Raw genomic sequence first — 12,152 nt, 5'->3', positions numbered from 1 at the left:
TACTTACGTATAAAGCCCAAAAGGACTCCGCATTATTTGCAAGACCTGATAGTGCCTTATGTTCCTGGCAGAGCTCTCCGTTCTCGGAGTTCAGGTTTACTTGTAGTTCCTAGAGTATCCAAATGTAGATTTGGAGGGCAGGCGTTCTGCTATCAGGCACCATTACTATTTTTGTACATGGTGCAAAATCCTCTGCCGGTGGCGAAGAGCATCTCTGAATGCACAACACCGGAACCTGCAGCGTGGGAGTAAGAGGGGCAGGGTAACAGCCCGGGCAGGCGGGGGAGAGATTTGTCCGTCAAGACTCCTCTCCCTGGCCCTGCCCCTTCTCAACCTTTCCCCGACCCTGAACCTAACCTGGGGCTTGCTGATTGGGCCGGAGCTTCGGGAGCTGCGTGCTCGCCTGCGGTCCCCACCCACGGTCATCCCGCTGCTGCTTCCACCTGCCTGCTGTCCCCGCCCCCGGTCATCCCGCTGCTGCTTCCACCTGCCTGCTGTGTGCTGTTGATGTCCCCGACCCCCCAGTCTGGCCCTCGGCAGGTTTCTTCCCTCCTAAAGGGGAGTTTTTCTTGCCACTGTTTGGCTTAAGGTTTTTCTCCCACTAGGGGAGTTTTTACCTGCCATTGTTTATGTAATAATTGCTCGGGGGTTCATGTTCTGGGTCTCTGGAAAGCGTCTAGAGACAACATCTGTTGTATTAGACGCTATATAAATAAAATTGAATTGAATTGAATTGAATCATCATCGATGAACCGATCACCGTCATCGATGAACCGATCATCGGCAGGTGTTCAGACCTCTATAAAAGCAGATGTTTATCAGTGAGCTGGTCTGGACTGTTCAGGTGTGTTAACACAATGTCAACAGGGATCTTATGGCACTTTTCCACTAGCACCTACTCAATTCAATTCAATTCAATTTTATTTATATAGCGTCTAATACAACAGATGTTATCTCTAGACGCTTTCCAGAGATCCATAACATGAACATAAACATAAACTCAGCCCGACTCGACTCGGTTTGGTTGTTTTCCACCAGGGGTCTAACGTGCCCAGTAGATACTTTTCTGTAACTATTCTGCTGAGGTTCTAAGCTGCTGAGTCAGCTGTATCTGACATCATCACACTACAGGCCACCGATTGGTCGGGGGGTTGGAGTCAGACGTCTGAGTCAGGAGGAGGAAATCAGAGAAAGGTTCTACATCTTTAGTGTTGTCTTCTTCGTTTAGATCACACAATCAAATACGTCACAGCAGCTTCTCCAACCTCCTACTGCTGCTCCAGGTGGTGATTGTAGTGGAAAAGAAACCAGGCCGAGCTGAGTAGAGCTGAGATGAGTAGAGCTGAGTAGGTGCTGGTGGAAAAGTGCCATTAGAGAAGTGAATGTTGCTGCGAATCCATCTGGAGAAGTTTCTAAAACCATTTCATAGCGATTTGGAGTTCATTGTTCTACAGTGAGAAAGATTAGCATCGTCTAGGAGCAGATTTAACCTTCCAAGGTGATTTTACTTCTTATAATATATCACTTCTTAATAATTCGAGAGGAATCTTTTCCCATCAGATGCTGAAGTGACAAGTCCGGCTCCTTGAGCAAGGTTTACATGACCGATCAGGTTTGATTTTTGTTTAAATGCTCAAATCAGGTTTTCAAGCAAAATCATTTGGCTTCAAACAATTTTAACCACCTACATTTTCACTACATTTTTGTACAAAGAAAACTTAAATATTTATTCTAATTGAAATGTCCCACAGTTCATTGAGAACTAATCATTTTCATCTTTATTGTAGACTGATTGAGTCATATTTACATTTGAAGGAGCAACTCAGGATGACCCAGGTGAGCTTTCCTCACCTGTCCTACTTCACACAGGGAAATATTTAAAGATCAGCTTCTTCCTTCAGGTCACATTTTCTGCTGTTAACTTTTTATTTTTTGCAGAAAAGGATTTGAGGAGCATGGAGATGACTCAGCAGAAAAACAAGCTCCACCTCCTCTTTGCTCCGTGGGAGGAGTCAAAGGCTCTCCTGGATGGCCACTGACACTGGAGCTGATGCCAGCTAAATGGTTGTCCCCATCGTCATGGTGATGGACAGCCTGTGCCGAACAGGACGCTGAAGCCTTCCTTTCAAAATAAAAGTCTATGAAGCTGCATGATCTCAGTTTTTCCACCGAATTTGCTGCAAGAGAAGAAAGAAGGGTTCAGTTGGGTCACATGATGAGAAGGATGCTGCCGCTCCTCTTCCTCACCGGGTTGCTGAGCAGCTCCTCGATCTTCCTCGCCTCTGCCGAGCCCCTCTCCACCTTCCCCCGGTATCCTAGCAACAGCTGCCGGTCCTTCATGTCTCTGTAGGTCTGATGGTCCACAGACATCGCATCACTAACACGTTCACACTCAGCAGGAATCAAACCAGTTGGAACCCCGTGTTAATTGCTGTGATTTACAAATCTCATCAGCCCATACAGGACTGATTAGAATATTGTGATAAAGTTCTTTATTTTCTGTAATGCAATTAAAAAAACAAAAATGTCATACATTCTGGATTCATTACTAATCAACTGAAATATTGCAAGCCTTTTATTATTTTAATATTGCTGATTATGGTTTACAGTTTAAGATTAAGATTCCCAGAATATTCGAATTTTTTGAGATAGGATATTTGAGTTTTCTTAAGCTGTAAGCCATGATCAGCAATATTAAAATAATAAAAGGCTTGTAATATTTCAGTTGATTTGTAATGAATCCAGAATGTATGACATTTTTGTTTTTGTAATTGCATTACAGAAAATCACAATATTCTAATTTTCTGAGACAGTCTTGTATTATATCCAGGACCACGAGCATAAAAACATATCAAATGTCTAAAGCGAGACATTTTTACCATTTCATAAAAAAATATTTGCTCATTTTAAGTTTGACGGGATCTTCCTGCTAAAACCCGGGGGCTACCGGACTGGTATTAGGAGGGATGTTCCCCATACAGAGTACTGATCCGTTACACATTCATGTCTTTGACAAATTACAAGTAAACATGACATTTAGAATGTTGTACCAATGTACCAAAACAAGCCCGGTTGATCCAGGTCCTGGTCCAGGTCCAGGTTTTTTCCCTCCTAAAGGGGACTTTTTACCTGCCAGTGTTTATGTAATAATTGCTCGGGGGTTTATGTTCATGTTCTGGGTCTCTGGAAATATCCTAGAGACAACTTTTGTTGTAATAGACGCTATATGAATAAAATTGAATTGAATTGAACAAGAAATTGAGAAATGAATCTTGAAGTGTAAAATATGTTAAACAGAAAGACATTCCTACTTTGAGGGTCCAAACGTGCATGGTAAATCTTTTATGTACACAGATCAGATCAAGATGTGTCTGACTGGAAACTGAACCAACAGTCCCACAGTTCTGTCATCCCCGTTTTGCTCTTTTTTATCTTTTTCAAAAGATAAAAAAGAGAGAACATGCAAACACACAGAGGGAGTGGAAGCAGGAACCTCTAGGTGGGAGGTGCCGACCACAAAGTTCCCCCCAAGAACATGTGGGTGTCTCTTCACCCGACACAACAGCACACACGGGTCAACACACCGGCTGAAGATGGTACGATTCCTCCGTTTAAACGGGAGGTTCTATCAGGTTTGGTTTGGTCCACAGTTTACGTCCCAGCGTCTTCAGGGGCGTGGCTGAACGCCAGCAGGCAATCAGACACTCACATTGATGACGATGTCGTGGCATTTGTGTTTCTGCGCCAAGCTGATCCTGGTCTCTGCGTCGTCGATGAGTCCCACGTAGTCCTGCAGCACCTGCCGGGATCACGCCACCGTCTCATCAATGACCACATTACTGGTACAGAACTAGGAATGGGCCATATTTTACCGTTCACCATATACCGTCAAAAAAATTCCCCATCTCGCAGTAAAAAGGATAAATTCCCGTTGATGACGTTTTTGTGTAATAAACATGGTGGATGGCGGATCTGAGAGCAGGAGCTCGTTGTTAAACGAGGCTCCAGCTCCGTTATCTGGAACTGGTTTGGATTTATAAAGAGACGAGGAGCAAACATCATCTATTATGTGCAGAGTCTGCAAAAACAGAAGGAAATGGTTGTTACATTTTGATAAAACGTTTGACTATTACGAAATAAAATTGCAATAGTATCTAATTTGTGGCATGTTCCAACCACAGGTTAATTTGCACATTTTATTTATATTAGAAGAGGTCATAGAAGAGGTTTTATTTTCAGTGAACTTTTATTTATTTGTCCTGTTTCTTTATTTATCAGGTTGTACTTTTTTCTACTTTGTGATTTTATAAGCTAAGAAAACTTGAAGGACAAGGTACTTTTGCTGTTTGCACTGTTTAAGCCATACAGTTTGAATAAATGTTGAATCTGTTCTTACATTTCAAACTTGTTTCATTTGAGTTATTACAGTTTTGCAGTACAGGTGTAACTAATTTAATTGGTTTTTAATAATTCAATTTAATTGGTGTAGTTTAGTAGTATTTAGTATTCTTTTAGAGCAGTGTTTTGGGGGCTCCAAAGACAGAATGTGGTGGAGTTAAAAAGGTGGAGTTGAATTGGTATTTTTTTTTTTTTTTTTTTTTTTTTTTTTAAATTGTAATTTTTATCGTTATCGGGATAAATGCCAGAAATTATCGTGATTACATTTTTTAGTCCATACCGCCCATCCCTATACAGTCCCCTCGTCCCCCCGCCCCCCCGTTACCTGTGTGGGGGCGGAGTTCTTCTGCAGGATGTCCACGACTCTCTGGAAGTTCAGTGGGGACCTCTTCTTGGTGAAGCCCAGCCAGTTCCTGCTGGTGAACAGAGCGTCCACGTCCAGCCACGCCTTCTGCTTGGCCCTGGCCGCCAGCGCCGCCGTGAAGTACTGCTTCTCCGAGATCTGGGTCACAGGTCAGAGGTTAGAGGGCTGCTGGAGACGCACAAGTCCACATGCAGCAGAGGCAAAGGGAACGGTTCTCACCCTGAAGGTCTGACGGACGTTCAGCGGACTGCTGTAGGTTCCCTGCAGACACAAACCCCACCGGTGACATCATCACTGCTACATCATCACATCACATGTCTTTGTTACATTTTCTGAGGAATATACTGGTGACACAATCTCCGAAACAACTGTATGACAGATTATACTATCATTTTGCTCACCATGGTTACAGTATGATACAGAGAACTGTTTTCCAGAGCCATGGTTGGCTGGAACTCTATACCAGTTCAGATTTCTCATGTAGGTAGCAAAGATTGGTTTGGATTCAGTTGAAACAATATCTTTTAAAATGTAATGAATTATGATTTGACATTTGGAAAGGAATAGAATGAAGTTTGAATAGAATTACAGGTAGTGTAAACCCTATCACAATAAAGGAGAAAAGTGGTCAAGAATTCTAAGATAAGGTCATTTCAGGCAGGTATTGTTTATGAAGGTGTTTTATTTGATTTCATTTCTATGCATTTATGTCTGAGAATTATGGTAATTTAGTCCTCTGTGTTGTTTGTGTCTATTATTGTTTTGTTTGTCATGTATAATATATGTCTGTTATGTATCAGTGTTAATTTGTGTGTTTTGTGAATGTCAGACCCCAGGAAGAATAGCTAATGCTGTTGCTAATGCTAAATGCTAATGCTAATTTTAGTTGTAGTGTAGTCTTTAGGTCAAGCTATCATTTTAGTTTTTATTAGTTTTAGTCACGTTCATTCTCCTTTTAGTTGGTTTCAGTCGACTAAAAGTCGGAGCATTTTAGTCTTATTTTAGTCAGAATTGTCCAGGACCATTTTAGTCTAGTTTTAGTCAAAGATATGACTAAAACTAGACTTTAACTACAATTAAAACAAGGTTATCTTGAGTTTACAATATATTTATTTTTCCGCATTTCTCCCCGTCTTTGTCTTTTTGGACGACACATTGGGTTTTCTTTTCCACGTCTATGTAGGAAAGCGGATCCAAAGATGGATCTTCTTCTTCTCCCCCCAGAGCAGATCCCCACGTTTCTCTATGTAACTTTGTTTTTAATGGACGTGAACCTAGAGCTCTGCGTTAACGGCATCAGCCTCTAACTCTGCAGCTGCATCTTCTGGATCTGATTCCCCGCTGCAGCGACTGGGATTGAGGACTAACGTCACCCAGAGTTTTTATTCGTCTACGAGCGGTTCCTCTACCGACCACCACGGTCTGGATCCGGACCTGTGGTTCCTCTACCGACCACCTTGATCCGGTGATGCTCATCATGTTTTCAGGTTCAGAACAACAGAACTTTTCTACCCGTGAACATGATTGTGACGGATCTCAGAACCATCTGGACCGACGTGTTTGTCGGCGTCCTCTTTGTTCTTCACATAAACTCTCAGGAAGCTGCTCCTGAGCCGGTTCTGGCTGGGTTCTGGACTCACCTCAGGTTCAGAGTAGTGGTAGAAGCAGCAGTAGTACAGGGTGGTTCTGGTTCTGACTCACCTCAGGTTCAGAGTAGTTGTAGAAGCAGCAGTAGTACAGGGTGGTTCTGGTTCTGACTCACCTCAGGTTCAGAGTAGTGGTAGAAGCAGCAGTAGTACAGGGTGGTTCTGGTTCTGACTCACCTCAGGTTCGGGGTAGTGGTAGAAGCAGCAGTAGTACAGGGTGGTTCTGGTTCTGACTCACCTCAGGTTCAGAGTAGTGGTAGAAGCAGCAGTAGTACAGGGTGGTTCTGGTTCTGACTCACCTCAGGTTCGGGGTAGTGGTAGAAGCAGCAGTAGTACAGGGTGGTTCTGGTTCTGACTCACCTCAGGTTCAGGGTAGTGGTAGAAGCAGCAGTAGTACAGGGTGGTGATCAGCGGCATGTTGAGGATTGAAGCTTTTCTTGGAAACTTCTGGAAGATCTCCATCTTTCCTCCACGCTCCGCCTGCCGGTCTGTTGCCTGGCAACAGCACAGACACCACCATCAACACAGACGGTTACCGACGGTTACCAGCGGTTACGTGGCTAAAGCTCCACATGTGGCCAGTTCAGGCTGAGATTAAACTGGTCCAACGGGCGGGAACTGGTCCTGATGAAGCTGCTCTTTCTGTACCGGCCCGTCGCCAAGGGTTTGTACTGTACTATTGAGTACAAGTGACTACTAGTGAGTACTATTTACTACTAGTAACTACTAGTGACTACTCAGGGCATGTTTCCAAGTGTTTGGAAGTCGGCTGTTGTTCCAATATTCGAAAGTGGGGATCCTCTTTCTACTTGTAATTACAGGCCTATCAGTATCTTACCTACAGTGTCAAAGGTTGCAAAGAAATTGCTAGCTGAGCAAATCACCTGCCATCTGAATACTAGTTAATTTGCCCTGCACCCAATGCAATTTGGCTTCAGAGCCAATTATTCAACTGAGACAGCCAACTGTTTTTTCACAGAAAACATCAAATCTCTATTGGATAAAGGTGGTGTTGTCGGAGCTGTGTTTCTTGACCTCAAGAAGGCATTCCACACTGTTAATCATAGAATTCTCATGTCTAAGTTGTCTAGCTTCAATTTTTCTTCGAATGCACTAGAATGGATTGAATCATATTTGTTGAATCGATGTCAGTATGTCCGAGTACAGAATCATCAATCAGCTGCCCTCCTGTCTGTCTACAGGTGTCCCACAAGTATCTATCCTGGGCCCATTGCTATTTACATTATATATCAATGATCTTCCAAATGTATGTCCTGACACCAATATCCAAATGTATGCGGATGACACTGTAATTTATGTACATGGAAGAAGCATGACACAAGTTGCCAATGAACTTACAAACTCCATGGTTCATGTAACGGCATGGTTAAAGCAATGCTGTTTGCAACTAAATGTGTCTAAAACAGTATGTATGTTTTTCACCAAGACAAACAGTTCTACTGTAGAGCCTGATGTCTTTGTTTCAGGGGAGAAGCTACAGATCTTATCTGAATATAAATACCTCGGAGTGCTGATTGATTCAAAACTTTCTTTCAAGGCTCAGGTGAAAAAGGTCTGTAACCGGGTCAAGTTCAATCTTTCAAATTTCAGGTTCATTCGAGATTACATGTCAACAGAGGCAGCTAAGATGTTTATGCATTCTATGGTCATTTCCCATATCACTTACTGCCTGTCTGCTTAACAACCTGGTCGCAGGCTAGCACCACTACTCTAAAACCATTACAGTCTTTGTATAAACGAACACTCAAAATCCTTGATAAGAAATCATTACATTGTCATCATTGTCCGATACTGAAAAAATATAACTTGTTGAGTTGAGTAAATATGATTAAATATGTAGATGTTTGTCTTATGCACAAGATTATACACGGCCTGACTTCTCCTCCACTCAGACACTTTGTCAACATTAGAACAACTGCTGATTGGTTCATAAGAGGTGCAGCAAGAGGGGATTGTATTATTCCACTCAGAAAAAGTGCTTTCAGTCAGTCTCGCATTCTCTGTTAAAGCTGCACTAGAATGGAACTCCATCCCTGCAACTATCAGAGAACTGGACACATAAAGTTTATTTAGAGCTCATTTGAAGAAATGGTTGATTAGTACTCAGCTCTGTCAGCACTAAAACTTAATTGCACCTTTCTGTACTTCTGTACTTCTGTACTTTTCTGTACTTTCTGTACCTTTCTGTACTTTTTCTGTATTCTTACATCTGTCCATGGACTACAGATGAAAAATAGCCTCTTGGCTAACTCTGGCACATTTACAGCAATGTTTTATTGATGTGCATTGTCCCTGTCAAATAAACCAAACTGCTGACTACTACTGAGTACTAGTGACTACTACTGACTACTATTGAGTACAAGTGACTACTAGGGACTACTACTGACTACTATTGAGTACTAGTGACTACTATTGAGTACTGGTGACTACTATTGAGTACTAGTGACTACTATTGAGTACTAGTGACTATTATTGACTACTAGTGACTACTACTGACTACTAGTGACTACTACTGAGTATTAGTGACTACTATTGACTACTACTGACACCATCAAGTCTTCACAAAGACTTGATAGTGTCATGAACACTCAAGAAACCAAGCTGTAGAAATGTTGTTATTTCTGTCTTCCCGTTTTAAACCATCACTGGGAACACTGCTGCAGGCCATCGCCGCCAACAGGAAGTGTTTACCTGGATGAATGTTTGGAACACTGCTGCAGGCCATCGCCGCCAACAGGAAGTGTTTCCCTGGATGAATGTTTGGAACACTGCTGCAGGCCATCGCCGCCAACAGGAAGTGTTTACCTGGATGAATGTTTAGAAGACTGCTGCAGGCCATCGCCGCCAACAGGAAGTGTTTACCTGGATGAATGTTTGGAAGACTGCTGCAGGCCATCGCCGCCAACAGGAAGTGTTTACCTGGATGAATGTTTGGAACACTGCTGCAGGCCATCGCCGCCAACAGGAAGTGTTTACCTGGATGAATGTTTGGAACACTGCTGCAGGCCATCGCCGCCAACAGGAAGTGTTTACCTGGGTGAATGTTTGGAACACTGCTGCAGGCCATCGCCGCCAACAGGAAGTGTTTACCTGGGTGAATGTTTGGAACACTGCTGCAGGCCATCGCCGCCAACAGGAAGTGTTTACCTGGATGAATGTTTGGAACACTGCTGCAGGCCATCGCCGCCAACAGGAAGTGTTTACCTGGATGAATGTTTGGAACACTGCTGCAGGCCATCGCCGCCAACAGGAAGTGTTTCCCTGGATGAATGTTTGGAACACTGCTGCAGGCCATCGCCGCCAACAGGAAGTGTTTACCTGGATGAATGTTTGGAACACTGCTGCAGGCCATCGCCGCCAACAGGAAGTGTTTACCTGGATGAATGTTTGGAACACTGCTGCAGGCCATCGCCGCCAACAGGAAGTGTTTACCTGGGTGAATGTTTGGAACACTGCTGCAGGCCATCGCCGCCAACAGGAAGTGTTTACCTGGGTGAATGTTTGGAACACTGCTGCAGGCCATCGCCGCCAACAGGAAGTGTTTCCCTGGATGAATGTTTGGAACACTGCTGCAGGCCATCGCCGCCAACAGGAAGTGTTTCCCTGGATGAATGTTTGGAACACTGCTGCAGGCCATCGCCGCCAACAGGAAGTGTTTCCCTGGATGAATGTTTGGAACACTGCTGCAGGCCATCGCCGCCAACAGGAAGTGTTTACCTGGATGAATGTTTGAAACACTGCTGCAGGCCATCGCCGCCAACAGGAAGTGTTTACCTGGATGAATGTTTGGAACACTGCTGCAGGCCATCGCCGCCAACAGGAAGTGTTTACCTGGATGAATGTTTGAAACAGTGCTGCGTTTTCTCCGGTTCATGTCCTCGTCTGGCTCACCGCTGTTTTCTTTACTGTTCTACCGTTTTACGTTGTGCACCTGAACGGTGTGGTGTGGCCTGGCCCACCGTGCTCGCTAACCCCGGGGAACCCTGCGCAGCCTGAACCAGTTTAATCCAGCGTGACCCGGCTGGAGCCGCCTGAACCGGTTTAATTTTAATCCTTGCCACTGTTTGGCTTAAGGCTTTTCTCCCACTAAGGGAGTTTTTACCTGCCATTGTTTATATAATAATTGCTCGGGGGTTTATGTTTATGTTTATGTTTATGTTTATGTTCATGTTCTGGATCTCTGGAAAGCGTCTAGAGATAACATCTGTTGTATTAGACGCTATATAAATAAAATTGAATTGAATTTAATTTAATCCAGCGTGACCCGGCTGGAGCCGCCTGAACCAGTTTAATCCAGCGTGACCCGGCTGGAGCCGCCTGAACCAGTTTAATCCAGCGTAACCCGGCTGGAGCCGCCTGAACCAGTTTAATCCAGCGTGACCCGGCTGGAGCCGCCTGAACCAGTTTAATCCAGCGTGACCCGGCTGGAGCCGCCTGAACCAGTTTAATCCAGCGTGACCCGGCTGGAGCCGCTGTGAAGCGGTTTGAACCAGGTTGGGTGCGGTGTGATGGGTGTCTGACCTCGATGATGATCTGCCTCTCCAGCAGAGTGTAGTGGTCCTGAACGTGAGGCGCATCCTCGGCAGAAAACGGGAAGCTGGAAACAAACAAACACCTCAAACTGTAAACAACAACAAACACTCAGCCCTCGGCCACCAACAAGCTGCAAACATGCAACCACCAAATCAAGAGGTCTGACGGTAATCAGATTACTGAGTAGCCTCTTCAACATCAAACAAACTGGCCATTCCTTCAGCGCCAGCCACAACCTTCCATCCTTCCTTCCTTCCTTCCTTCCATCCCTCCTTCCTTCCATCCTTCCCTCCTGTTGCTTACCTGACGCAGGTCTTCAGGAAATCCCGCCTCTTGTTTTCATCAGTGATGCTCTGGTGTTCTTTATACTGAAGCAGCTGTTGCCATGGAAACATACATTCATCAGCATCCTGTCAGGTCACAAAACTGGTGACTACTAAGTACTAGTGACTACTACTGACTACTACTGAATACTAGTGACTACTACTGAATATCATTGACTACTACTGACTACTACTTACTGCTATTGACTACTAGTGACTACTACTAAGTACTAGTGACTATTACTAAGAATTATCGAGGACTACTAACTACTAGTGAGTACTACTGAATATCATTGACTACTACTAAATAGTAGTGACTACGGCTGAGTACTAGTGATTACTACTACTACTAAGCACTAGTGACAATTCCTAAGTACAAGTGACTAGTACTGAATATTAGTGACTAGTAGTGAATACTACTGAGTAGTAGTGACTAATACTGAGTACTAAGGACTACTATGGAGTACTAGTGACTACTACTGACTACTAGTGACATCTGAGTAGTCATGACTACTACTCAGTAGTAGTGACTACTACTGAGTAGTAGTGACTACTACCGAGTACTGCTGACTACTACGGACTACTACTAAGTACTGGTGACTACTACACACTACTAGTGACTACTACTGAGTACTTATGACTACTACTAAGTACCAATGACTACTATGGAGTACTAGTGACTACTCCTGAGTACTAGTGACTACTCCTCAGTACTGATGCCTACTATGGAACAGGAGTGAGCCTCAGTGGCGACTACATACCGCCATGTCCTCCGTCCTTCCCAACGCCCTGAAGGACAGAAGAAAACTGATGTGAGTGAGACGCTGCTGAATGTAAAACACCCACTGGTGCAACACAGGTGCAAGA

General features: G+C 44.0%; 1 protein-coding gene across 1 annotated transcript in view; it reads right to left on the bottom strand.

Moving 5' to 3' along the window:
- Positions 1–1,660: 1,660 nt before the first annotated feature.
- vipas39 (VPS33B interacting protein, apical-basolateral polarity regulator, spe-39 homolog) overlaps positions 1,661–12,152 on the bottom strand; it is a 17,266-nt gene continuing 6,774 nt past the window's right edge. Inside the window, exons 10-18 of the mRNA XM_061706961.1 lie at positions 12,047–12,074; positions 11,266–11,339; positions 10,951–11,026; positions 6,769–6,903; positions 4,982–5,023; positions 4,724–4,900; positions 3,710–3,799; positions 2,248–2,352; positions 1,661–2,177 (exon numbers count right to left, since the gene is read on the bottom strand). Coding sequence (XP_061562945.1) covers positions 2,157–2,177; positions 2,248–2,352; positions 3,710–3,799; positions 4,724–4,900; positions 4,982–5,023; positions 6,769–6,903; positions 10,951–11,026; positions 11,266–11,339; positions 12,047–12,074 — 748 coding nt within the window. The 3' untranslated portion in view covers positions 1,661–2,156. The remainder of the gene's footprint in view (positions 2,178–2,247; positions 2,353–3,709; positions 3,800–4,723; positions 4,901–4,981; positions 5,024–6,768; positions 6,904–10,950; positions 11,027–11,265; positions 11,340–12,046; positions 12,075–12,152) is intronic.

This window comes from Cololabis saira, chromosome 18 (genome assembly GCF_033807715.1).
Source record: "Cololabis saira isolate AMF1-May2022 chromosome 18, fColSai1.1, whole genome shotgun sequence".
Classification (NCBI taxonomy): Eukaryota; Metazoa; Chordata; class Actinopteri; order Beloniformes; family Belonidae; genus Cololabis; species Cololabis saira.
This window is presented reverse-complemented; position numbering and strand designations above follow the sequence as displayed.